General features: G+C 45.4%; 1 protein-coding gene across 1 annotated transcript in view; it reads right to left on the minus strand.

The window, feature by feature from the left end:
• TMTC1 (transmembrane O-mannosyltransferase targeting cadherins 1) overlaps window positions 1-19,039 on the minus strand; it is a 148,756-nt gene extending 129,717 nt beyond the window's left edge. Inside the window, exons 1-3 of the mRNA XM_079992336.1 lie at window positions 18,490-19,039; window positions 6,968-7,145; window positions 1,048-1,121 (exon numbers count right to left, since the gene is read on the minus strand). Coding sequence (XP_079848462.1) covers window positions 1,048-1,121; window positions 6,968-7,145; window positions 18,490-18,815 — 578 coding nt within the window. The 5' untranslated portion in view covers window positions 18,816-19,039. The remainder of the gene's footprint in view (window positions 1-1,047; window positions 1,122-6,967; window positions 7,146-18,489) is intronic.
• Window positions 19,040-24,938: the final 5,899 nt, after the last annotated feature.

Genomic DNA, 24,938 nt, shown 5'->3' on the forward strand with positions numbered 1-24,938 from the left:
GGTCTCAGGCGAGTGGCGTGATTCTACACAACAGTTCCATGCCGACGTGGAATTTGTTTATCTAACTTGTTTAAATATGTGTAGCCCCACTGCCCAGCCATAAAGTCTCACAAAGTGGCTTGCATATAATCAGGAACCAAGACCCGCAGGCATTACAATCTGAAAGACAGAGAGCAAAAGGAAAAAAGGATGCTGAGGGAAGAGGGGTGGGATGGGGAAACCAAGAAGGCACCCATTTTTAAAAAAGTTAAATAGCAGTTCTTATAATAATTGGTTGGAATGGAAACAATTTAAGGAAAGGAGAAGCCTAGCTGAGAGTTCATCCACACTTTTGTCTGTGCCGTGATTTGTAGGCACAGTTCCAAGGAGAGGTTTTTGTTGTTGTTGTTGTCCCACCATTTCCCCTGGGAGCAGGCTCTGCTTCCTGTCTCTCTCACTGCTAGAATTTCAGGCCACATCTGGCGCCTGAGTGACCCAAAGGCCTTCCCAGATTCGCTGAGGCAGAAAACTCTGTATGTGCAAAGGGATGCTTGCACAGGTCTCCCCCCCACAGCTGGAATAAAGAGGGAAGCCTGCCTGTGCGAGAGCTCTATGCATTCTTCACAGTGCTTAAGAAACTCTAAATGGGTTTTTCCTCTCTCTGCTCCGCAGGCACTGATACAGGGCAGTTTTCCACACCCCCAAAATGGTACCAAACCACATAACCAGGACAGCAGTTAACATCTCTGGAAAAAGCAGGTACTTCCCACCCTCTTCCTTTGTATTAATTAAAGAAAAAGCAGCTCAGTGGAGGGGGATAATACAGAGCACAGAAGCAGCAGGATGTCTTGACCCTTGCCTTAAGAGTTCCAGCTTGCTCCTTCCTAAACCCCAACCATGAAGCTCAATAAGTGACCTTGGGCTAGTCACTGCCTCTCAGCCTAACCTACCTCACAGGGTTGTTGTAGGGATTAAATGAGGAGGGGTGCACAAGCTGCTTCAAGCTCCTTGGGAGAAAAAGGTGGGACATTTTTTTTTAAGAATCCCATAAAACAAAAAGAGCCATACCTATTATAGGAGAGAAAAGCCAAAAGAAATAGTAGACAGGCCAAGACATCTGCTCTGCCTACTATACCCGTTACCTAAGAAGGGATGGGAAAAGAGAAACATTGTTAGAATTGTAATTAAATAAGGAAACTATACAGTTTTTCAAAGCTACAGCAATGACTAATGTTGTTGCATAGGACTGCAGTAGGACATACTCCCAAAAGCGCGTGGTGAGAATCGCAGCCTTAGTTTTAACTATGGGTTCATTTTCTGTATCCTCCCCTCTCCCCTCAACTTTGCCATAAGATAAGCTGCAGCCCAAAACATCTGGAGGGCAGCAAACTGCCTAGCCCTGGCTACCATGGCATGCAAATTAGGCCAATGAGGCCCTGAAGGATGAATGAAGTGTTTCTAGAAATGGCACACATAAATAAAATACATGAGTTATTTCAAGAGGAGTTTTAGGGGAAATGTGAGTTCAAACTGAGAAATATATTGGATTTACATTAGAAACAGACACACAAACATTCCTTGAAAGGGGCTGATTCACCCCACCCTAGGGAGGTGTGTGTGTGGTGGATAAGAACTGCATTTCTGGATCTAAGATCAATCCATTCCATCATTCTGTCTCCAGCAGCGATCAGCAAAACACCCCTTGGAAATTCGTATGCAGGCCATAGCAGCAATATCCACCCTGTTGCTTGCCCATCGCATTGTAAGTAACCAGAGGTATGTGCTTTCAAATACGGAGGCTCGATTTCAGCTCCAATTTCCCCCCAGCATTTGGTAAACTCTCAATCCATGCTGAAACGGAAGGCAGACACACGTGTGTAAGGGAGGGAAAGCACACACAATGTGCAAATGTGTGTACTGATAACCTGACAGTTTGCTGTTGCTGTTAAGGAATACAGCTTTGGAAGGGGCTGTTATTTTGAGCAGAGGAGTGTGCTAAGAAGGCCCACAACCTCTTTTCCCAGGTCAAAGTGCCCTGCAGTTTGGCCTTTTCTTCCACATGGAATCTGTGGCCCTCCAGATGTTGATTGGAACATGGCCAGGGATGATGGGAGATGCAGACTAGCAACATCTGTAAGGCATTCAGGAAGCCAGTGGGTAGAATGGGGAAATATTGGGCACAGTTCCCCTTCATCACCCCTTCTCTGCCCACAGTCATATCCACTGGAAACAGCTTTTCCTTAGCCAAGTAGAAAGGCTGCCAGGCTACCAATGCACTCCTAGGCATGTAAGATGTGTTTTGGGCCCGAGGCTACTTCAGGTCAGCTGAAGGAGGAAGAAGGGCAAGGGATAAAAATAACTTGAGGGGCAGTTTGCAAAGATGCAAATGATCCAGAGATGGATGTAACTCTACAAGGACACATCCACATCATACATTTAAAGCACATTTAATACAAGTTCTCTCCCCCCCCAATAACAGTGAATCTTGGGAACCACAGTTTGCTAATGGTGCTGGGAGTTGTGGCTCAGTGAGGGGTAAACTACAGTTCCCAGGGTTCTCTGCGGGAAGCCATGTGCTTCAAATGTATGCTGTGGGTTCATCCAGTACAAGTCTACAACGCTCTCTCTATATGTAGAGAGAGAGAGAGAGAGAGAGAGAGAGAGAGAGAGAGAGTCTTTAAAAAATAAAGCCCTCCCCTATAGGCTAGCACAGTAATTCCTAACTATGATAAAGTTCACCAACAAAAGGTTAGGCAATTCTCAGTTCGTACATAAATTTTGTCTGTCACGAACTACTGCCATTTCCCGAGTCTCAAAACCTGGCAAATTCCTTAATGAATTTATTTGTGTTATTTCAACATGTTATCCCCTCTCAAAAATCAAGAAATTAAAAGCACCTCTCTTTGGCTATGTCTGAAGTAAGAGAAAGAACATGCAAGTGGTAGGTCCTCTGTGTGGGGAACATGGATAAATGCTATTGGGTGACAGAGAAAAGGGGGAACTACTCAACACCTACTTTGCCTCTGTCTTCACCCAAAAGGAAAGTGATGCCCAATCTGGTGATAATAGAATAAATGATGTAAGAAGGGAGCTGAAGCCCATGGCAGGACCTAGCTACTTTAAATGAATTCAGATCTCCAGGGCCTGATGAGCTGCATCCAAAGGTACTAAAGGTGTTTGCGGATGTAATTTCACAGTCTTTGTCTATTATCTTTGAGAATTCTTGGAGAACAGGTGAGGTCCCTACAGACTGGAGGTGGGCAACTGTTGTACCCATCTTCAAAAAGATGAAAAAGGAAGACCCAGGTAACTACTGACCAGTGAGCTTGACATCAATACCAGGGAAGGTCCTAGAACAGATAATTCAACAGTCGATCTTGTGAGCATTTAGAAAAGGATGTTGTGATTACTAAGATCCAGCATGGGTTTCTCAAAAATATGTCATGCCAGACCAATCTGATTTCTTTTTTTGATGGAATTACAAACTTGGTGGATCAGGGAAATGTTGTGGACATAGTGTATCTTAATTCAGTAATGCTTTTGACAAAGTCCCTCATGATATTTTTGTGAGGAAACTGGTAAAATGTGGGTTAAACGAGGTAACTGTTAGGTGGATTGGTAGCTGGTTGACTGACCAAACCCAAAGAGTTCCTCGTCATCCTGGAAAAAAGAGGCAAGCAGGGTGCCACAGAGTTCTGTCCTGGGCCCATTGTTGTTCAACGTCTTTATAAATGACTTGGATGAAGGAATTGAGGGGATGCTCATCAAATTTGCAGATGACACCAAACTGGGAGAGCTAATGCCCCAGAAGACAGAATCAGAATTCAAAATGACCTTAACGGATTGGAGACCTGGGCACAAGCTAACTAAATGAATTTCAATAGGGACAAATGTAAGGTTCTACACTTAGGCAGCAAGAACCAGATGTACATATATAGGATGGGGGACACCTGGCTTACTAGCAGTACATGTGAAATGGATCTTGGTGGACCAAAAGCTTAACATGAGTCTACAGTGTGATGCAGCAGCAAAAAAACCCTAATGCTATTCTAGGCTGCTTCAACAGAAATATAGTGTCCGGATCAAGGGAAGTAATAGTCCCACTCTAGTCAGACTGCACTTGGAATACTGTGTCCAATTCTGGGCACCACAATTTAAGAAGGATGTTGACAGGCTGGAACATGTGCAGAAGAGGGCAAGTAAGATGATCAGGGATATGGAAACCAAGCATTATGAAGATCGCTTGAAGGAGCTGGGTATGTTTATCCTGGAGAAGAGGAGACTGGGAGAAGATAGGATAGCCATCTTCACATACAGAAGACGGAACAAGCTTGTTTTCTCCTGGTCTGGAGGGTAGGACTCGAACCAATGACTTCATGTTGCAAGAAAGAAGATTCTGACTAAACACGTGGAAAAACATTCTGACAGTAAGAGCTGTTCAACAGTGGAACAGACTCCTACAAGAAGGGGTGGACTCTCCTTCCTTGGAGGTTTTTAAACAGAGGTTGGATGGCCATCTGTCACGGATGCTTTAGCTGAGATTCCTGCATTGTAGGGGGTTGGACTAGATGACCCTGGGGGTCCCTTCCAACTCTAAGATTCTATGATTCCATGAAACCTGGCTCATCTCACAAGTTCATTCATCTTAAGAATCCAGGCATTTGCTTTGTTCTCTGCTAATTCTTACCTTAAAATAAAATTTCAAAGAACGAGTTTCTCTACCCCCCCTCCCTTTCTAACTTTAATGATCCCACACATACTAAAATGGTACATTATTTAAAGACTGGCTGATTAAGGCCTGAAATGCTTCGGAGGCATCTAGAAAGCTCAAGGCGCCTTTGTTATTAAAGAGCTAATCTTTCCTGAAAGGAACTCAGCAAAGAAACCCATTTCACTCTTCCCCATCTTAAAATATTCCACATTGGCCAGGCCTCCAACGAAGTACCGGTTCGGAGGGAAATATTTTGTAAATAATGCTGGCGATGACAAACTTAACTTCTGAATTGTGAGGGATATTTCCTAAGCATCTTAAAACTAGCTAAAAGCCTATGGCTTTTGACAGAATGGGGAAGTTCCAGGAGCCTCTGATACCTGTTAAGACTTCTCTTTCCATGAAATCTTCTTCAAGTTCTGCTCCTCTGCCACAAAGAATGCTGAGAGGGTTGTGTGGACTCTCAGGGCCCCAAAGCCACTAAACATTTAAGAACACAGGAGGAGCCCACTGGATCAGGCCAATGGCCCTCTAATCCAGTGGCCAATGAGATGCCCATGGGAAACTTACAAGCAGGATCCAAGCACAAGAGCCCTCTCCCCTCCTGACAGGCCTTGAAATGAGATCTTCCAATGGAGTTACACCCTTAAAGCAACAGTCCCAGGATTCCTAGTTTTCCCGGCTTTTAGAATTCTGACTCCAGTTCCTGAAACTGCATCAGATTTATGTCAAATCGGAAATATTTTATCCACCCCTCGAAAAATAAAATAGAATATTGCACTCTTGGCAAACTTTAGTCAATGAACTGCAGTGTAATGGCTAAAAAGACTATAAATCAGGAATCTCCAGGTAGGACTGGGAGAGACACTAGTGTGAAACCCTGGGGAGTTTCTGCCAGACGATACTGAGCTTGATGGACCAAAGGTCTGATCACTGACACATAAAGGCAGGTTTTTATGTTCCTAAATTCACCATATAGTTAAGACAGTCTCAGCTCTGCATCTGCAATATGAGAATAATTATACAGTGGTGCCTCGCAAGACGAAAAGAATCCATTCCGCGATTCTCTTCGTCTAGCGGTTTTTTCGTCTTGCGAAGCAAGCCCATTGACGGATTAGCGGCTTAGCGGCTTATAGCGGCTTTTAGCAGCTTTTAGCGGTTTAGCGGATAAGCAGATAAGCGGCTTAGCGGCTTAGAAAAAGGGGGGGGAAGGGAAAAAAAGTCGGAAAAACTTGCAAGACATTTTCGTCTTGCAAAGCAAGCCCATAGGAAATTTGTTTTGCGAAGCACCTCCAAAACGGAAAACCCTTTCGTCTAGCGGGTTTTTCGTCTTGCGAGGCATTCGTCTTGCGGGGCACCACTGTACTGACCTTCTTTACAGGGAAGTTTTAGGGATTACAATGTAATATCTAAGTGCCCTGAACACTCTGGCAACAATACCCTAGTACACTAGTCTATGTAGAAATAAGTTCCACTGAGTTCATTGATACTTACTCCAAGGAAAGGAATGAAATCTTTAAAAAATCAGTATATAAGATATATTAGGGGAGCAGGGTTTAATATTAGCTGTGACATGCTATTGCCAGCTCGTTTTAGAAATCAGCACTCTAGTCACTTATAAATGAATCACAGTGATTAACTGATCAATGTTTTCAGCTCTTCCAATTTGTAACCATACGCACGATGCAATCTGTGGGCATGTTGCAACATTCATTATTCTCTCAAGATGTAATAAAACTTGGAGAGCTTGTTGAATGCTGGGTTACTTCTTTGTGTTAAGAGAGAGAATGCTAGAGGAAGAAAAGGAAGCCAAACAATGTCTCAGCAGGACAGACATCTCAGAAGGATTTTTTTAAAAAATATATATGTATTGTGCAACTGCTAAGCGTCTCATTATTCTTCAGCGAAAAAACCCTTGGTATTCATTCCTAGCAACACTGTGTTAGGCACTTAATCAGGATCATAATTCTAGCACAAAGGCATGTGTACTTACAACTAAGCAAACCTTCTCAGGACTAGGAATTATCATGGAGAGAGAAAATTAATTCTTCCCCTCCCTTGCCACACCAGTCCTTTTCTCTAAATACGGTGGTGCAATTCTCGCTCATCTTTTGACGCAAGCGTGCCACAGTTATCATTACTAAGCTGCTTTCTACTGAGTCAGCACAGCTCTTATCGTGGAAAAAGGGTAGATTTCCAATTACTGGGAGGTCTGTGCTTCCACAAAGCTGGATTACAAGCCCCTTGCCCCTTTAGCTGCTTCTCCTATATACATACGGCCTCAGTGTGAATGGGGTGGACAGCGAAGAAGAGAGCCGTGACGAAAGCCAGGCGGCTGTCCTTGAAGACGGCTTTGTCACAAGTGTACATCAGCACAAGGGTCACCAGGCAGTGCAGGACTACATTCACGGCGTGGAAATAGAAGGGGTTCATCCCAGCCAGCAATATGTTCAGCCTGTTTTAAAAAAGAAAGAAAGCAAAACCAGAACAGTAATAAGATACCGATCAGGAAACAGGAGTTTTGGAGAAGACAGAATATCAATTGACACATATTAAAGACGGCTTCAAATGAAGTCCACAGAAGTTACCGCTGTATAAATATTTTACTGCCTGGTAGTCACACATACACCATGCCTCTGGGACAGGGCAGGAGCTATTTGCAAGCCTGGCTGCAGGTTGCACATGCTACATTGGTTTCTCATCCCCTTTGGTTTCTGCATAGATGGAAGTGGAAGGAAAGAGCTCATCAATGTACCAGTCCACTAGAGAATCCAGATCACAGCAGGCAAGGCTTTGCAAAATTAGTCAGGAGGTAGTGGTCACTGCTGGGTGGGAGCAGCCCAGGGTGAGGGGAGGCTGAGAGCAAGTACAAGAGCCTAGGGTTTAAGGGCTGGCAATTCACTCTCTCCATCCAGTTGCCAGAAAAGTTAAGACAAAAGTCAAAAAGCAGTTATTTCCCCTTACTGGCTGCTTTGCAGATTTTTAAGAACCACCATCTGATTTCCCCAAATCCTTATTCATTGGTTACCATTTCTATAGTAGCTGGGCTTCAGTACTGCTGCTGCCAGGGCAGCAAGCCAGTTGGTGTAACAATTAAACACAGGCTTCAAACAGAATTTTGTTTGTGATTAAAACAGGAGGGCAATTAAACAAAAGGGGGAGGGAGGAATCACGGCAGAATGAAAGCTAAAAGAGCTAGCAGAGGTTTAAAGTGCTGGAAAAATAAAAAAAAACTCCAGCCAGCTCTGGAAAGACCCAAGGATGGTACCTGCTCTCAGGAGTAGTGATGGGGTTTTCATCAGGAAAGGGGTTTTGCAACGCAGGACAAGGTGTTCAAGGGCTGGCTTCCAACCGTTAACCATGATTAACAGAGAGGATGAGTCATGCCTGCCCTGCTCCAAAAAGGCATTGGTCTATCAATTAAAATATATCCATGAGGTAGGCTGAGGTAAGGCAATTCCAATAATGTGATTACTAACAGCCTTGTACACAGAATGTATCAGGAATTCTAAGAAACCAGAAAATCAGTGCAATTTTGAAACCAGTGGTTAATATCAATGCTGTTTTGAGAGGTTCAGTGCGCCATCTTGATTCAAGATGGTGTCCAATGGTATCCAAGCATAGACTTGGTGTTATAGAGGTGGGCCTTTCCGCAAGCTGCTGAGATACAAGAGGCTCCATCTGTTACCAGCATTCCAGGGATGTTCGCTTGATCTCTCAACCTGAGCCCCCACTTTAATAACTGTGTTGTTTTAATGAGATTATTGTCTTGTATATTGTACAATAACAATAATTTTTATTATATGGTCACAGATCCAATTTAAAAACTGCATGTTTTAATTATAGCAGATAATATTTCAAATGTTTTTATACCTATTTTGATAGGTATAAAAACAAAATAGAAACCTATTTTGGCATTACAGTGGTACTCCGGTTACAAACTTAATCCGTTCCAGAGGTCTGTTTGTAACCCAAAACCACTTGTAACATGAGGCGCGCTTTCACTAATGGCGCCTCCCACTGCTGCCGGCACGCGACTTCCACTCACATCCCAGGGCAAAGTTTGCAACAAGGGGCATCTACTTCCAGGTTAGCGGATTTCGTAACCCGCAGTGTTTGCAAGGAGGACGGTACGTAACACGAGGTTCCACTGTAAAGGATACTTTCACTAATTAATTAATAATATAAGTATAGTGTTATCCCCACGCTGCTACGGCTTCTCAGAACGGTAATAATGCTGGTCTTCTGGTCAAGTGGTGGGAGTCTACAGTCCACCGTGTCCTAATATGGCAACATTTCACATGCTTGCTAAGAATGAGAATCCACCCTGGAAGTTACTGCAATATAAGAGGAGTATAGCCACTGGGTTCACGTATCAATTCCAAAACCATTTTCCAATCGCACCTGTTGGGAAGGTTATTTTCTGCTATGCAGCACTATATAGTAGGATTTCACCCCTGGTTAGATACACAACGCCAACATCAGTAAAGATGCAGGAAGAGGCAGAAGTCACCTAATCCTGCTCAGCAGGTAATTGCCAGTATATGGATCATTGACAATGACGGACTTTTTACTCCACAGCATTGTAGCACTTACCTTAAACAGCAGTGGCATTTTGCTGCAAGAATTTCATTTGTGCTACTTGTCTCTACTGAAAACAGGAATCATTACAATATAATATGCAATGTGTGCGCACACACATGCGAACACACACACACACATAGTTAATTTATGGCTGTGCACCTGCAGTCCTTAATTAAAAACTCTGAAATAACAATAAAGTTCCCTAGAACATCTGGTATTTTTTTTGGGGGGGGGGGAGTGTGGCACTCCTATCGTTAGCCTTAAGAATCTGTACCAGATAAAGGGACAGCTTCATGGTGCCCAGGAGACAGGGCCAATGCACCCCAAATATTTATACCCCATCTTTTTCCCTAATGGGACTCATGGTGGCTTACACATAAAAATGAAAATGGATAAAAACAAAGAAAAAAACCAATTAAACGTCGTCAGAGGTGAATCTATCTATCTATTAAAACCATCCAAATAAAAACAACACGGCACCAGCCCTTTCATTAAAAGCAGTCATTTCTCAAAAGGCTGTTGGAACAAAAAAGTCTTCACCTGTTGGCAGAAGGACAAGGAGAAAGCCAGTCTAGCTTCCCCAGGGAGGGGGTTCCAAATGTCCATGAACCGCAGCTTGCTTATGTGCCTTTGGTTCTTCAAGGGCAACCCTGAGACTAGAGGAGGAGAAAGCGGATAGGCAGAGCTACCCTCTGGACTAGTTGAAAGGAAGAAGCCAGATGTGCCCTGGTAGTGGGTAGGCTATGAATGGTGAGCCAATGCCCCATTCACTCTGATGCAGAAGCACCCACCAATTTTGATGTAGTGTTGGGCCTCCCAAGAGTCAGCCAGCAACTCCGTACAATGCAAATTGCCACACACACAAAAACCAGATGCACAAGACTAACATCTGCATATTTCCCTCTGCTAAAGTGAATATTCTTGGGAAGTACGGATGTCTATCTCTCATCCAGGTTTTGTGGGGGATTTGTTTGTTTGGAAAGGGGAGAGAATGTTTGTTTCAAGCATCCAGCATTTGGAGGCAAAATCTCAGAGTCTCTAGGCTGATACAGGCACTTTGCTATAGAAAATGGAAATACACCCCCCTCCATAACCACATGTCCATCTGGGATAGCTCAGTTGGTAGAGCATGAGGCTTTTCATCTCAGAGTTGTGGGTTTGAGCCCCACACTGTGCAAAAGATACCTGCATTGCAGGGGGGTTGGACTAGATAATAATAATAATAATAATTTTTTATTTATACCCCGCCCTCCCCAGCCAAGGCCGGGCTCAGAGCGGCTTACAAGCAATAATAAAAACAAGATGAATGATTACAAACTTAAAAACAAAAATAAAATACAACATTAAAATATTAAAATGTAGCCTCAACGCAGGAGGAGAAGGAAAGGAAAAAGAAAGAGAGGGAGGGAATCAAATTGGCTCCAAGCCAAAGGCCAGGCGGAACAACTCTGTCTTACAGGCCCTGCGGAAAGAAATCAGATCCTGCAGGGCCCTGGGTCTCATGAGGCAGAGCGTTCCACCAGGCCGGAGCCAGAGTTGAAAAGGCCCTGGCTCTGGTTGAAGCCAATCTAACTTCCTTAGGGCCCGGGACCACTAGGGTGTTGCTATTTATGGACCTTAAGGCTCTCCGTGGGGCATACCAGGAGAGGCGGTCTCGTAGGTACGAGGGTCCTAGGCCGTGAAGGGCTTTAATGACCCTCATGGTCCCTTCCAACTCTACAATTCTATGATTCAATGTCCTCTTTCAAGGCTCCAAATATATGGTTAAACACCTAACTAGACAAAAAAGTAAGATTAAAGACCTTCACTGTAAGAGATTTCTGCCTTTTGCTAGATCCCTTAAAATGAACTGTCTAATGCAGAGATGGGGAACCTATGGTCCTCTAGATGTTGTGGGATTTCACTGCATGGCCAGTGGTCAGGGATGATGGGGGGCGGTGAACAGGTTTTCCATTCCTGTTCTAATACATCTCAGTTTCAAAAAGAGAGTGTTTGGAGGTGAAGTAAAAAACGAGAGAGACGTGTTTTGCAATCTTACAAAACCAAATTCTATCTACACTACATTTGTCAACAGTACTGAGAACGGGTAGGAAAGGCGAGGTGCTGCTTTGCTTGTAGAAACAAGTTTAAAAAAAACAGGAAAAAAATAATTCCATCTATTAAGCTGCCTAATGGGCAAATTACACATTATCCCAATTATATTAATGCACAGTTCAAAGCTTATTACTCGAAACCATATGCAGCTGCTTCTCTTGGATATTCAACGGATGTAACTAATGTCTAGTTCCCATGTCCCAGATTGTTGATTCTTTTCTCAACCAGTTGGCAAAGTCTGCTTTTATGGAGAAAAGGTGCAAAATGATGGATAATGTGCAGCCTGGTAAAGATGCTTCTCTGGACGGCCTGCCAATGCAAAAGCAGAGGCTCCAAGTGGGAGGATACAGGAGGAAGCAACCCAAAATGGATTAAGACTATACACTGGCTGATTGCGGGCGCTTCCAAACTGCCAGTGCTTTGCCAGAGGGATTCAAACTCATACCAAGACATTTAGGTTCGAGCAATTAAAAGGGATTAAAGTGCTCTGCTACCCACCCTAGCACAACAAATCCACTTTAAAAAAGAAACTGAGTCTTTGCGGTTAGGAAAGTGACGGGGAATTGCATTGAATAGTGTGTGCATAGAGTGTGTGAACCAATGATTAATAGGGAGACATATAAACACCCCAAAAGCTTTCAACACACCGTGACTCATCTCAAGAAAGCCATTCTTTCTTCCATGATCCCTTCCAGACCTGAAATGTTCAGAAAGGGCCAAATACACACAATACTATTGCCATTTTTGTAATACACAAATGAAACTGGTCTTAAGGATAAATTATCCAAAGCATCTTTGCAGATACGGCTATTCTGAACAGCACAGCTTGAACTCCCCCCCCCCCGAATGATTTATCTGTAATAGATTTAAAACATACAAACAAACAAAAAACTTTTATGCTGTCTCCAGAACTTTATATGCTGGACATTTGTATAATTTGTATGACTTAGTAATAATATTTTATGTCAATATAAAATTTGATACCTATTATGGAGATGGGGGAGTTGTTATGTAATGTATCTATTACGTATAAAAACCAATCTTCTTTTTTTAAAGGGCCCATTGAAACAGACTATCATCAACCACTGAAAGAGATGATGAAAGTGTAAGTGATAGAAAGTCAACCAAATCCTCAAGCTCCTCCAACTTCGCCCCAATTCATTTACAATGCTACTGTGGCATTTGTGGGCTTCTTTTATTTTATTGATTGCAGACAAGGAACTTGGTGCAAATGCTGCATCATGCTGCTAACCAGAACTATAGAGGTGTTCCTCTGACAGTACAGGGGCTTTCTCAAAGATAGAAAAAGGAAAACGGTCACAGGAACAAAAAGAAGTACACCATGTACTTAAAAAAAAATCCTAACACATTTTTGGCAGGATTAAGAGGTCTGGAGGGATGCCAGAAATAGAGAATCAATCTGGTACATTTTTTAAAGAGAGAGAGAGAGAGAAACCAGCTACATAGTGCAAGGGGATTATTTATATTTCTCCTTGCACTGTGTACTGCAACCCAAATAATCAGACAATTCCCTAAACACAGAAAGAACCAAGGAAGCAGCAACAGAAAGTCCCAGTTCCCTCTTCGCTCTCACTCAGTTATCTCCCTCTGCTCCTCAGTGTATCCTTGGAATGGCTGCCAACTACTGGAAAGTCCCTGCTACTGACTTCCATCGAATCCAAGATGCCAACCAAACCAAGGCAGAAGCTGGGCCGGTTTTCTCCAAGCTGGTGACTCTCCAGGTGTTTTCGACTGCAACTCCTATCAGTCCCAGCCAGCATGGGGGCCAATGGGAGTTGTAGTCCAAAACACCAGGAGGGAGGGTATTAGGTTGCTCCATGATCACATGCTGCTTACATCTAAGTGCCCTTGCAGTACACAGCGTCCCATTGCCGTGCACCAGCACACCTCTGGCAGATCGCACAGCCACATCTAGCAGTCACGCAGGTACAACTGCACAGCTCAAGACCTTGTGCAATGCATATGGGTAGAGATCTGGAATGGGAGGGGTGAGGGACCCTCTCACTGCATCGGTCAACACTGTGCTAGAACATGTATTAGCCTACAACACCATACTCCAAGCCCAGTACTATGGGAACAACAGCATAGAGCTGGGGAACGGAACCTGGTGCCCTCAAGATGTTCCTGACTACAATTCCCATAGTTATTGACCATTCATCATACTGGCTGAAGCTGATGGGAGCTGTTGTCCAGAATATCTGGAGGGCACCCGGTTGCCAATGTTTGACGCAATTGCACCCAAGCCAACAGCATGACAAAACTATTCAATATGAGATAGCCTAAGAACAAGAATAACCTATGGAAAAACACTGAGGATCCAAGAAGGGTCAAGTTTCACTCACAGATCACATGTTCCCCACCAGTACAAGTGTAGGAACGAACTGGACAGGTTGGAGAGGAGGATCACAACTAGACCCTTGTTTTTCATAAAAGGCCACACCCATTTCTGGAGCAGATGATGGCGCAGCCCCAGACTGCACAAGCGCCAATTCAAAGCATAGCAGCAAATAATCACCAGTATATCAAAGGCAAAACACAGTGAGCAATCATAGAGAAGCTTTGCCCAACCTTGTGCCTTCCAGGTGTTTTGGGCTCAGTCCCAGACAGCACAGCCAATGGTCAAGGATGATGGGAGTTACAATCCAACATCATCTGGAGCTCATCTGGCTGGAGAACTTTGTAGGGGCCCCATACAGCCAAGCACAACTCATCACAAATACAATGAATACGAGAGAGAGCACTAAGCACTCGATCCATAGACACAGATTGCTGAAGACTCCTGTATCAACCATTACCGAATCACAAAGCAAGCAGATGAGCCAAGCAATAGAAAAGGGAGTCACATTTATTTACTTACCACAGTTCTATGCCACCCATATTTATTTACTACATTTGTATACCACCCACATAGCTAGGATTTCTAGGGTGTTTACAGAGACATTAAAAATGGAAAAGGCAATCCAATCGACAACAAAAATACTTAGACCTGCTATGAAATAAATCTCAGCCACAAAACCCATCTAAAAGCAGCATAATCACGCAGCCAAAACAATTTAAAACCAGCAGAAATCTTAGTAAGGTGGGATAGATGTACCCACTGTGATGAAAAGGCATTCACCTGGTGCAGAGAAGGGCAGGTAAGCCTCACTGGGGAAGGCGTTCTAGAAGTGGGGTGCCATCACATAAAAGGCCCTCTCCCTACTAACCACTCATCTAACGTCACTAGATAAAAGGGCTTCTGATGACAATCTCAAGATTCAAGCAAGTTTAGGATCCTTTGAGTAACCTGGGCCCAAGCAACATGAAAAAAGAGAAAGTATGGGACCTCTGATCATAGAACTGTAGAGTTGGAAGGGACACCAAGAGCCATCTAGTCCAACCCCTGCAATCATTTGTCCAACATGGGACCGGAACCCACAACCCTGAAATCGATTCTCATTCTCTACCAACTGAGCTATACCTAGATATCAGCTATCCCTGATATTCTCTCTTCTAAAAGGCAAACTATGTATCTGGAAAGGGGAATTGCATGGGAGACAGACCAGGTGAGCACACATCCAGTGAGAGAAAGAGAAAAGGAGCACAGGCTAAACTTGGCTGTAGATCAGGGATGGGGAGCCTGTGGCCCTCTCCAATCAGCCTCAACCAGCATGGCAAATCATCAGTGATGATGGGACTTGTGGCCCACCAACATCTGGAGAACCACAGGGATAGAGTCACAAGGCTGTGCTGGTTGCCAGGGGGGAAAGACCATTCACGTCTCCTTCATCCATAATCCAGTAGGTTCTACCAATTAACTTGCACCCTGCCAAGACTTTCTAATAGCATGCAAGCACCCATCTTGTGCTCCCAGGAGTGAAGCAGGTCTTCTGACAAGCATCAAGGAGACAGCAAAGCAGAGCTATTGCCGCAGCACTGAACCACTGAGCAGTTGGAAGACGCCATGTGATGCTGTCACCCACTGTACTCAACAAAAGCCTTAAGTGATGCAGCTGTGTCACTCTCCCTAGGGCAATGCGGAATGCAAGATGCAGAAAGCCCAGAACGCATTTCTGAGCAAGTTAAACAGCAAGACAGAATTCCAATGGAAAAGAAAAACCAGCCCTGGGACACCCACCTCAATAACCAACCCAAAGCAGGCTTTATTAAATTTTAAATTTTAATAAGCCACCCTTTCAGAGCACAACTCTTCCCCAGAATGACATACAACAAAGTTAACACTTTCAGGGTGGGAAGCCAGATGCTGAAGCCCCTCCTTCTCCCCATATGCCTCATGGCCCATGCAGCACACTCAGCAGCTAAGAAGGGGAAGGGCTGCAGCTCTAGAGCACCTGCTTTGCCTGCAGAAGGTCCCAGGATCAATCCTCAGCTTCTCCATGTGAGGCTAGGAAGGTCTCTTGTCTGAAGCTCTGGAGAACCATTGCCAGTCAGTGGACCAGTGGTACAACTCCGTATAAGGCAAGTTTCTATGCAGGAATCCAGATCAAGTGCCAATTGTGTCCACGAAGAGGAAGAGGAAGCTGCTGTATAACAAGTCAATCTAGAAGCTTCAGCATGCAAACCCAATGCTGTCCTACAGAGCTGGTGTCTCTTTCCCATTGTCCTTCCCAAACTAGGCTACATAGCCAGAAGCGTCAAACAAAAAAAGTGTGATCCAGCAACCAGAGCATGACCCCAGCCAAGTCCACAGCAGGCTACAAAGATACCGCTGGCCAGGCTGAATGAGACTGATGGGAGTTGGCATCCAACAACATCTGGGGAATAGGAGCGTAGGTCCTCCCTTCTTGCTGTAAGGGCACTTGAGCTCTCGGTACAGGTGGAAGGAATCCTCAGCATCGGTTTTTAAAAAGTAACAGGTAAACCTCTGTCTTTGACCCTAGAGCAGGGTGGTCCAAGGTGTGGCCCCTGAGGCCTTTTTTGGTAGCCCTCAGCAACATCTGACACCCCCTCAGCCCTTACACTGCCTTCCCAAAGTTGGGTTGGTGAGGCACAGGGCTTTTAGAAGGAGGCGTGAGGGTTCTGACAGGGTCCTAGAGTTGCCCTGTCTCCTTCCCAAGGCCCAGTTAGGGCTTTCATAGCTTTGGAATGGAGGTGGGAGGGCTGGGATGTGTGTCAAATTTTGGCCTCGCTCCCCCCCCACCCCACCCAACATGCAACAAGGCAGTGTGCAGCCTACAGGTTCCGTGTCAAAGCATTCATGCAGCCTACTTGGTATGAAAAGTCGGACTGCCCTGCCCTAGAGAGTCACTGCCAGCCAAGGTAGACAATACAGGGCTAGACCAATATGCAGACCTAGCCTGGTATAAGGCAGTTTTCTGTCTCTCAAATGCTACCTAGAGTCTAAACTTACTGCTCACCGAAACAATTTGCAAGTGCAGTCAAGGATGGAGGCAGCAGGCAAAAATGAAAGTTAAAAGAGTGCTAATAATCCTATGTGTGACTTGCACTGATGAATTATTCACTTATGTATTCAAATATGTATAGGCCATTTGTTGTAGTTTATGCATCTAAATGTTGTTGTTTTTTACATTAATAAATATGGAAAAACAGTCTGATCTAGCTTATGTCAGATTCCAGTTAACATCCCACCTTTTGACTGTGGCTCAGTGGCAGAACACTTGCTTTGCATGCAAGTTCAATCCCTGGGATCTCCAGGTAGAACTGGGAAGTGCTGCCAGTCAGTGTAGACAATATTGAGCTAGATGGACCAATGATCTCACATGGTATAAGGGCAGCTTCCTATGTTCCTTACAGACCAAGCATCAACCACAGGGAGGTACTAAAGCTGAAGAAAAGACACTCAGAGGCCAAGACGAAAGAAAGGCAAATCAGTTAGCTTGAGACGTTTTTCATCCCAGTCATACAGCCATATAGATCAATGGAAAGGGGGGGAGCACTACGGCTGCATAAACCTCTGGCATTAAACTCCAGAGGGGGCACCACCCCAAAGGAAAAAAGCCTGGGGGTAAAAGCAGGAAAAGCATCAGCATATATACAACCAGTTAGGAAACCCTTCTTGGCTCAGGAGTGAGGCTGGAATTTGTAGCTTTGCACAGCTAAAGTTCACCCAGCAACCAAGAAAGCATCTTATCCCCACAGGGAAACGCTGAACTGTGTTCTAAGCCTGCTCCAGTGGAAGCAAAGAGAACCAAAGAACTGGCTCAGAAGGAATACCAGCCACAGGGATGTTTCCAATACTAATCCTACTCAGAGTAGGCCTATTTGTGTTCCTGGAAAGGGCCAACTTGGATTCATCATTTTCAGTGAATCTGCTCTGCGTAGGGCTAGCACTGGATACAAACCCTGGCCAGCACCACAGGAAATACTTGGAAAGGCAGAGCACAATCAACTTTCCAGCAGACTTTATGGCCCAGGATTCAGCTAGGAAAGTTGCCAGGACTAGCCGTGGGAATGACTGCTGCGCCAGGGGGCAAAGACTGTGCTCAAATGAGCCTGGGGAAAAGAAGAACTCGAAGAGGTGAATCACAGAATCAAGACAACTGCAGAGATGGAAAGGACCCCAGGGTCACCTGGTCCAACCAGAGGTGGTAAGATGGGCTCAGGAACATTTACCACCTGAGCAAAAAACTACATGCACACACAGCATCCCTGTGGTTCTTTGCTCTATCCCAAAACAGAAGAGAGAATTCATCAGTGTTCTTCAACTCCCCTCCCTCCCTATATTCTCACCCACTGTCAACATTTTTTAAATCTAAGTTCCTCAGGGAAGGGACTCATTTCCCCCCTCCCGGTAAAGTCCATTCAGCATTGCCTGCCCTGGGATGTGGGAGTAAGAGTTAAGCAGCAGTATCCTTTCCCCTACGGAGTTAGGACTACTCCCCACCCGACTTTCAAAACTAGCTTCCTCTACTCCAGGCATGTGCAGAGCGCTTTCACTTCTCCCCAACTGCCTCCCACAGTCTGGGGCGCAATGGAACTCCTGAGACGTAGACAGGGCTGGTTCTGGCGAGAAGCGCGCCCGCTCCCCTGGGCATGTGCAGAGTGCTTTTGCATCCCCCGGGAGGCCAGGTCCGCGGCTCCCGTCTCCTGGGCGCTGCGCGCTTTTATGGAAGAAGGGCTCCCGCTCGGCGCCCACTTACTTGAAGGTGAGGACGCAGAGCGGGCGGTAGGACTTGTGGCTGGTGTTCTCGGCCATGCCCTTGCCCCAGAAGTCGTTCCCGAAGGCGGCCGCCACGGGGGCCGCCGCCCGCGCGTCCGGGTTGTTGACGATCGCCCACACGTCGTCGTGCACGAACTCGCCGCGCAGGGAGTTCAGGTAGCAGAGAGCCGCCAGCAGCGCCGCGCCCGCCCCGGCTCCCCAGCGCCCGGCCCGGGCAGCCCGGCGCGGAGGCGGCTGCGGCTGGCGCAGAGGCGCTCGTGACTCCCGGCTGCTCCGGCCGCCGCCTCCCGCCGCCGCCGCCCCCATCCCGCGGCCGGGCTAGCTGCCTTCTTCCTGCGCAGCGCCAGCGACGGCGGCGGCGGCGGCGGCGTCGAGGCATCCCCAGCTCAGCGCCTCCTCGCCTTCCCTCCACGCCGGCATGGCGCCAGAGGAGAGCAGCCGCGAGCCGGAGCAGGCGGCGTCGGCGCTGCTGCTGCTGCTGCTTCGGAGGCTGCCCGCTCGCCTTCTGCCGCTGCTCCGCCGGCCCAGCTGCAAATAAACAGCCGCCGCCTCCCCTCGCCATCCCTCCCTCCCTCCCTCCCCCGCAGCACGCATGCTCCCTCCAGCCGGGGAGGCTTCCCTCCCCCGCCCGCCCAGAAGCTGGGTTCTCCTGGTGGGGTGGAAGGGGCGGGGAACAATCCTCTCCCTCCCGTGCATAGGTGCAGGCTCCCCGGGGGGCCGAGCACCCGCAAAATTCCCCATCAAGGGGCCGGGCACCCACAAATCTCGCCGCCAGGGCCATGCACGCTGCAGGGCACCCACAGCCCCGGGCACCCACGGTTGCCGTGCCAAGCTGGCACTTTGGCTCCCGTGCGCCCTGTATGGCCACATGCACCCCCTCCCGCTCAAGCCCAGGGTGTGCGGCGCGCTCCCCGCCCCAATTTCTTTCCATCAAGCGTTCCTTCGCCGGTGATTGAGCTCAAACAGGACAATGCAAGCAATAATAATAATGAAATCTGCATTAGTTTGTAAGTAATTGTTTTCTCAAGGAAATGAATGGGATGTTCCAGGATGCTGATTCCCAATTGTCAGCTTTTCTTGTTGACTTTTGGTTTCCCCCTCCCCCCTCTAATGAAAGGGATGACAGTGCACTCTCAAATAACATCCGAAGAGTTCTGCTAGGTTGGGCCAGTCGCCTAACTGGTCCAGCATCCTCCTCTCGCAGCTGCCAACCAGATGCCGCTGGGAAGGAGGCAAGCAGGACCTCAGGGCAACAGCACTCGCCCCTCCTGCAGCTAGGATTCAGAAGCATAGTGCTTCCCACAGCAGAGGTAGAGCAAGCATATGCAAACTTGGCCCTCCAGATGTTTTGAGACTACAACTCCCATCATCCCTGACTTCTGGTCCTGTTGGCTAGGGATGATGGGAGTTGTAGTCCCAAAACATATGGCGGGCCGAGTTTGCCTATGCCTGAGCATAGCCATCAGGGCTAATAGCCATGGATAGCCTTATCCTCCACAAATTTATGTCATCCTCTTTTAAAGCCATCCAAAGATGGCTTTCTTTTTTGTTGTTTCTTCTGGGGGTGAATTCCATAAATTATACCCTGTCCGTAATTTCGGGCTGCCCTGATTCTTCCAACATTCAGCTTGATTCCCTGTTCATTCTGCTTACGGTCAAAATGGCTCTGTTGACTTTTTTAAGAATTATAGAATTATAGAGTTGGAAGGAACCCCAAGGGTCATCTAGTCCAGCCCCCCTCTTAGGGGCCCAAGAGTACTTGAGGGTTGTGCTCTAGCTGGACCATAAAGAAGGCTGATCGCCAAAGAATTGATGCTTTTGAATTATGGTGCTGGAGGAGACTCTTGAGAGTCCCGTGGACTGCAAGAAGATCAAACCTATCCATTCTTAAGGAAATCAGCCCTGAGTGCTCACTGGAAGGACAGATCCTGAAGCTGAGGCTTTAATACTTTGGCCACCTCATGAGAAGAGAAGACTCCCTGGAAAAGACCCTGATGCTGGGAAAGATTGAGGGCACAAGAAGAAGGGGATGACAGAGGATGAGATGGTTGGACAGTGTTCTTGAAGCTACCAGCATGAGTTTGACCAAACTGCGGGAGACAGTGGAAGACAGGAGTGCCTGGCATGCTCTTTTCCATGGGGTCACGAAGAGTCAGACATGACTAAACGACTAAACAAAAAAAAAAAAGGGACTGTCACAGCCATACTGACAGGCAAATATAGGAAGCTGCCTTATACTGAGTCAGACCATTGGTCCATCTAGCCCAGTTTTTCCTACACTGAACGGCAGCAGTTTTGCAGGATTTCCAACTGGGGACTTCCCTAGTCAAACCTGGAGATGTCGCAGACCAAGGCAAGGCACATGCTCTACCACTGAGCTTTCACCCTTCCCCTAATAATAGTCCAAAGTTTCTAAACATCACCAGGTTAGGGAAGGTGGTGTAGATTGATGGCAGCAGCTCTCCAGGGCCATGGGCAGAAAGCTCTTTCCTATCAGCTGCTATCCTGATCCTTTTACGTGTCCAGCATGTGCTTTTACCATAGAACCACAATCGTGCTCCAAAGGGGCTTATGTACTGCCAGAAAACCAAATCTGGAGAACACAATCCCTGACAAAGCACAAAATACAAATAAATGAATGAAGTTAAGGTCTAGATAACCATAATATTGCTCTGTAAAATATGTATGCAAGAATTTAAACCTATATCAAAGCACAATCTATGGCTGATAGCCAATAGGATATGCAATAATAGCTGAGTTAATCTCGTGTGGGCTTATGCCATTTCTATGCAAACACAGTGTGTTATCTCACATGAACAAAAGCATTGTTGGTCCAAAGTCCTGAAACACATTGACTCCAAAAGCTGCACGCTAAGTGGCTTGCCAGTGTGGTGTAGTGACTAGGGCCTGGGAGACCTGGCTTCAAATCCCTGCTTGGTCATGAAACTCACTGGGTGACCTTGGGCCAGTCACTGCCTCTCAGCCTATCCTGCCTCACAGAGTCATTGCGGGAATTAAGTGAAGAAGGGGAGAACCATGTACAGCACCTTGCGCTCCTTGGAAGGAAAGCAGGGATAGAAACACTATAAGTAAATAAACCCATTTTGACTCTGAAGAGTGTTGTTTAGAGAGTGCTGTTTCAGTGCTGTTTAGAGAGATTATTCAGCTTATGTACACAGACCCCATTTGGGCATGTAGTTTCTCGTACAGTATGTTCACAGAGGCATACCCCTATGCACCTAAAAAAGAATAAAAGACTGGAAGAGAAAGGAATAACACAAATGCTTCTTTTTAAAAAGTTTTTAAAGAGTGCCAGAGAACTTCAATTGCAGCTCTTATAAATTGGCATATATAGAGATTGCTGTAAAGAAAAACCTAGGAAGAAGGGGGTGGGGTGGAAGATAGGTATTAAAGAGTTTTCTTAGAAAAGGTGAGCACTGCGACATGATGCATATCAAGAGGTAAAGAATTATAAATGGAAGGATAGGTGAAAGAGAACCTGCACAGAAGCAAAAGAGAATGAACTGCAAAACAAGGAGAGGACAGGATTGAAAAACAGCGGGGAGGGCAGGAGTATGAGGTTATTTCAGAGGCAGAAGATGGCTGCAACAAAGGATAGAACAGGTAACCACTGTCAAGAGAATCAAAACAGGAAGAAGATTAAGTGCTAATGCACACAACATGCTGTTTTTCATAAGGTTAAGCAATGGAAATTCTGGATTTTATCTTGGAAGATGCTTCACACAGTAATTTCAGTGTGGTGATAGAATCTGAGCCAGTCATCCTGGGTAGTTTGTCACATGTCCAGAGGCTGTAAAATACGTTGTTTTCAATCTAATTATGTGTTAGGAGCTAAGGTTTTTACCTATGGAAATACAAAATTCTGGTAACTGACGGGTGCAGGGGTGAATTCAGTGACTTCTGGATGAGCCCAGCACAGAAATGGTCTATTCACCTAATGTTTACTTTTGGTGTCAATTTTATTTACATCCTACGTTTCCATATAGGCCCGTGGTGGTTTACATCAAAGTGACAAAAATAGTGCCAAAATCATAAAGCAATTAGCCTATGACATCTCAGTAGCTAACACAAATTCATAAATAAGACAAGATGGAAATATTAAAATATTAGTGAACAACAACCCACTCAACTATTCATCAAAGCATGTAATTCATAGTTACCAGATCATAACATTTCAAACTAACTTGAAAGCATAAACAAACAAATCTTCTATCGGGCCAAGAAATGCCCAATCAAGTTGTACAAAGTATACAAATTAAAAAATACAAATAGTATTTATTTGTGTGGCCAAAGTCATTTTAAAAAAACAACAGTACTTGTCAGGTGGTATTTAACTCATTTAGGAGACCTGGTTTTGTGCTAACCTGGCCATTGTTCCATCTAGCCTAATACTGTACTGTACACCAATTGATAGAGACTCTCCAGGGTTGCGGGGGCGATGGGGACCTTGGAACAGATTTAGGAAAGGAACAGTGGGAAAGGAAGTCCCTTTGTGCAGGGAAAATTGTACCTGTACTAATAGTGGGTCAACATTCTACAGCTAGATGTGATTTTTTTGGGATGATTACATGCATAACCTTAAGGTTGTCATATTTCAAAAAGTGAAAATCTGGATGCAAAAGCTCTTTTTTGCCATATGTCCAGATTTTCCAGGCTGTTTGGACGATTTCCACCCAGACACTGATTCCGGCTGCAGTTTTCCAGGTATGTCCAGGAAATTCTGGATGTATGGCAACCCTATATAACCTTGTATTCTGCAGTATTATATTTAGAAAAATAGTTAAACCAAAATCACTTGTGCCTTTTTCTTCTTCTAGTGAGGACATGTAGTGAACCATTCAGACCACCACAATATCAGTCATGAGATCAATTTTTCAGCTTCAAATCCACACCATGTGATGACATGAGCTGGTCTTTGCTTCCAAAACAGGAACCCAGGAACACTGAATCAGACTACTAGCCCATCTAGCACAGTACTGCCTGCACTGACTATCAGCAGCTCTCCAGGGTTTCAGACAGAGTCTTTCCCAATCCTATCTGGAGATGCCAAGGATTGAACCTGCGACCTTCTGCATGTAAATCATCTGCTCTATTGCTGAGCTACAAGCCCTTGCTCAAATGAATGTGATTAGTGCAAAGCTTTAATTCCAAGTCAGATTTGCACTGGAAATCTGCAGAATCTGTAGAAATCAACATTCCCCTGAACACTAAGCTTGTTCAGCCATATTCAAGTGTCTCACTTTCAAAAACCAACTCAGTAAACATGTGTCTGTCCTTTGTTGTATTTCTATGACCCCGTTTTTTTATGCAATTCTGGGCAAAAATGCTTTCACCGTATCAACCAATGATGTGTTGCTAGCATTATGGAGACAGGTCAGGATTTCCACAGCAACACCGGCTGGCAAAGAAACCTGATTCAGTTCACATATGGACCTACTTAAGCTTTCATTCCTTTAAAATATAATGTGTCTAGTATTTAAATAAAGTTTATAGAACTTGACTTGGGAGTGGAAAGTGGGTGGGAAGGAGGCAAAGTGGGAAATATGCCGGAGGCTGGTCCGTCAGGATTTCATCTTATAATCGGTTCATTTGGAAACACCTGGTAAATGAGGCAATCAAATTTGGCCTCAAAGCAACCCCCACCAAAAAAAGCAAGCAATAAGAATAATAAAATCCAGTCAGCAGAGTCAACAAAAAGAAAGAAAAACAACAGCCCTGGGGCATTTATGATCATGACAATTATATTTAAATTTTATACCTTGCCCTGGCTTAGAGGAGTTTACAGCTTTGGAAGGAATGCGAAAGCATACTTAAAGTGTGTCTGTGTTGCTCATTATAAAAATACAAGTTAGTATGAAAAATTGTGCATCAGCACTTCGGATATGATGAAATGGAAAGCTCAACATATACACAAAACACATAAGATAAATATGCTTATGCCTGGTTTATCCTCCAGGGACTTGGTGTCTGTCGCTAAGGGCTACAGAATGTGACAAAGTGTAGCAGGTATTGGGAGCTGGCTTTTATATACAGCAGAGGTGGGGAACCAAAGGCCCAAGAGCCAAATATGGCCTTCAGAAAACTCCTTAGGCCACACCCCCTTGCTGGCCCCACTTTGCACTGAGGGTTTTAGCCTCTTGCTTGTATGGATGGAGGGTAGAGAAGTATACAAATGAATGTAGAAACCAGCCTACTGCACCTCACTTTCATTGCACTGCCTCTGGTCCTGCTCACCTCTGGCAAGTGGCCCCCAGAAAGTTTCATGGATACAGCAGCAAGGATTCTTCTAGCAAAGTATTGGAAGACACAAGAATTACCTACACTGGAAGAATGGCAGACGAAAGTGATCGACTTTATGGGATTGGCAGAAATGACTGGCAGAATCCGTGACCAAGAGAAAGAGACAGT

This window comes from Podarcis cretensis (assembly GCF_951804945.1).
Source record: "Podarcis cretensis genome assembly, chromosome: 10".
NCBI lineage: Eukaryota > Metazoa > Chordata > Lepidosauria > Squamata > Lacertidae > Podarcis > Podarcis cretensis.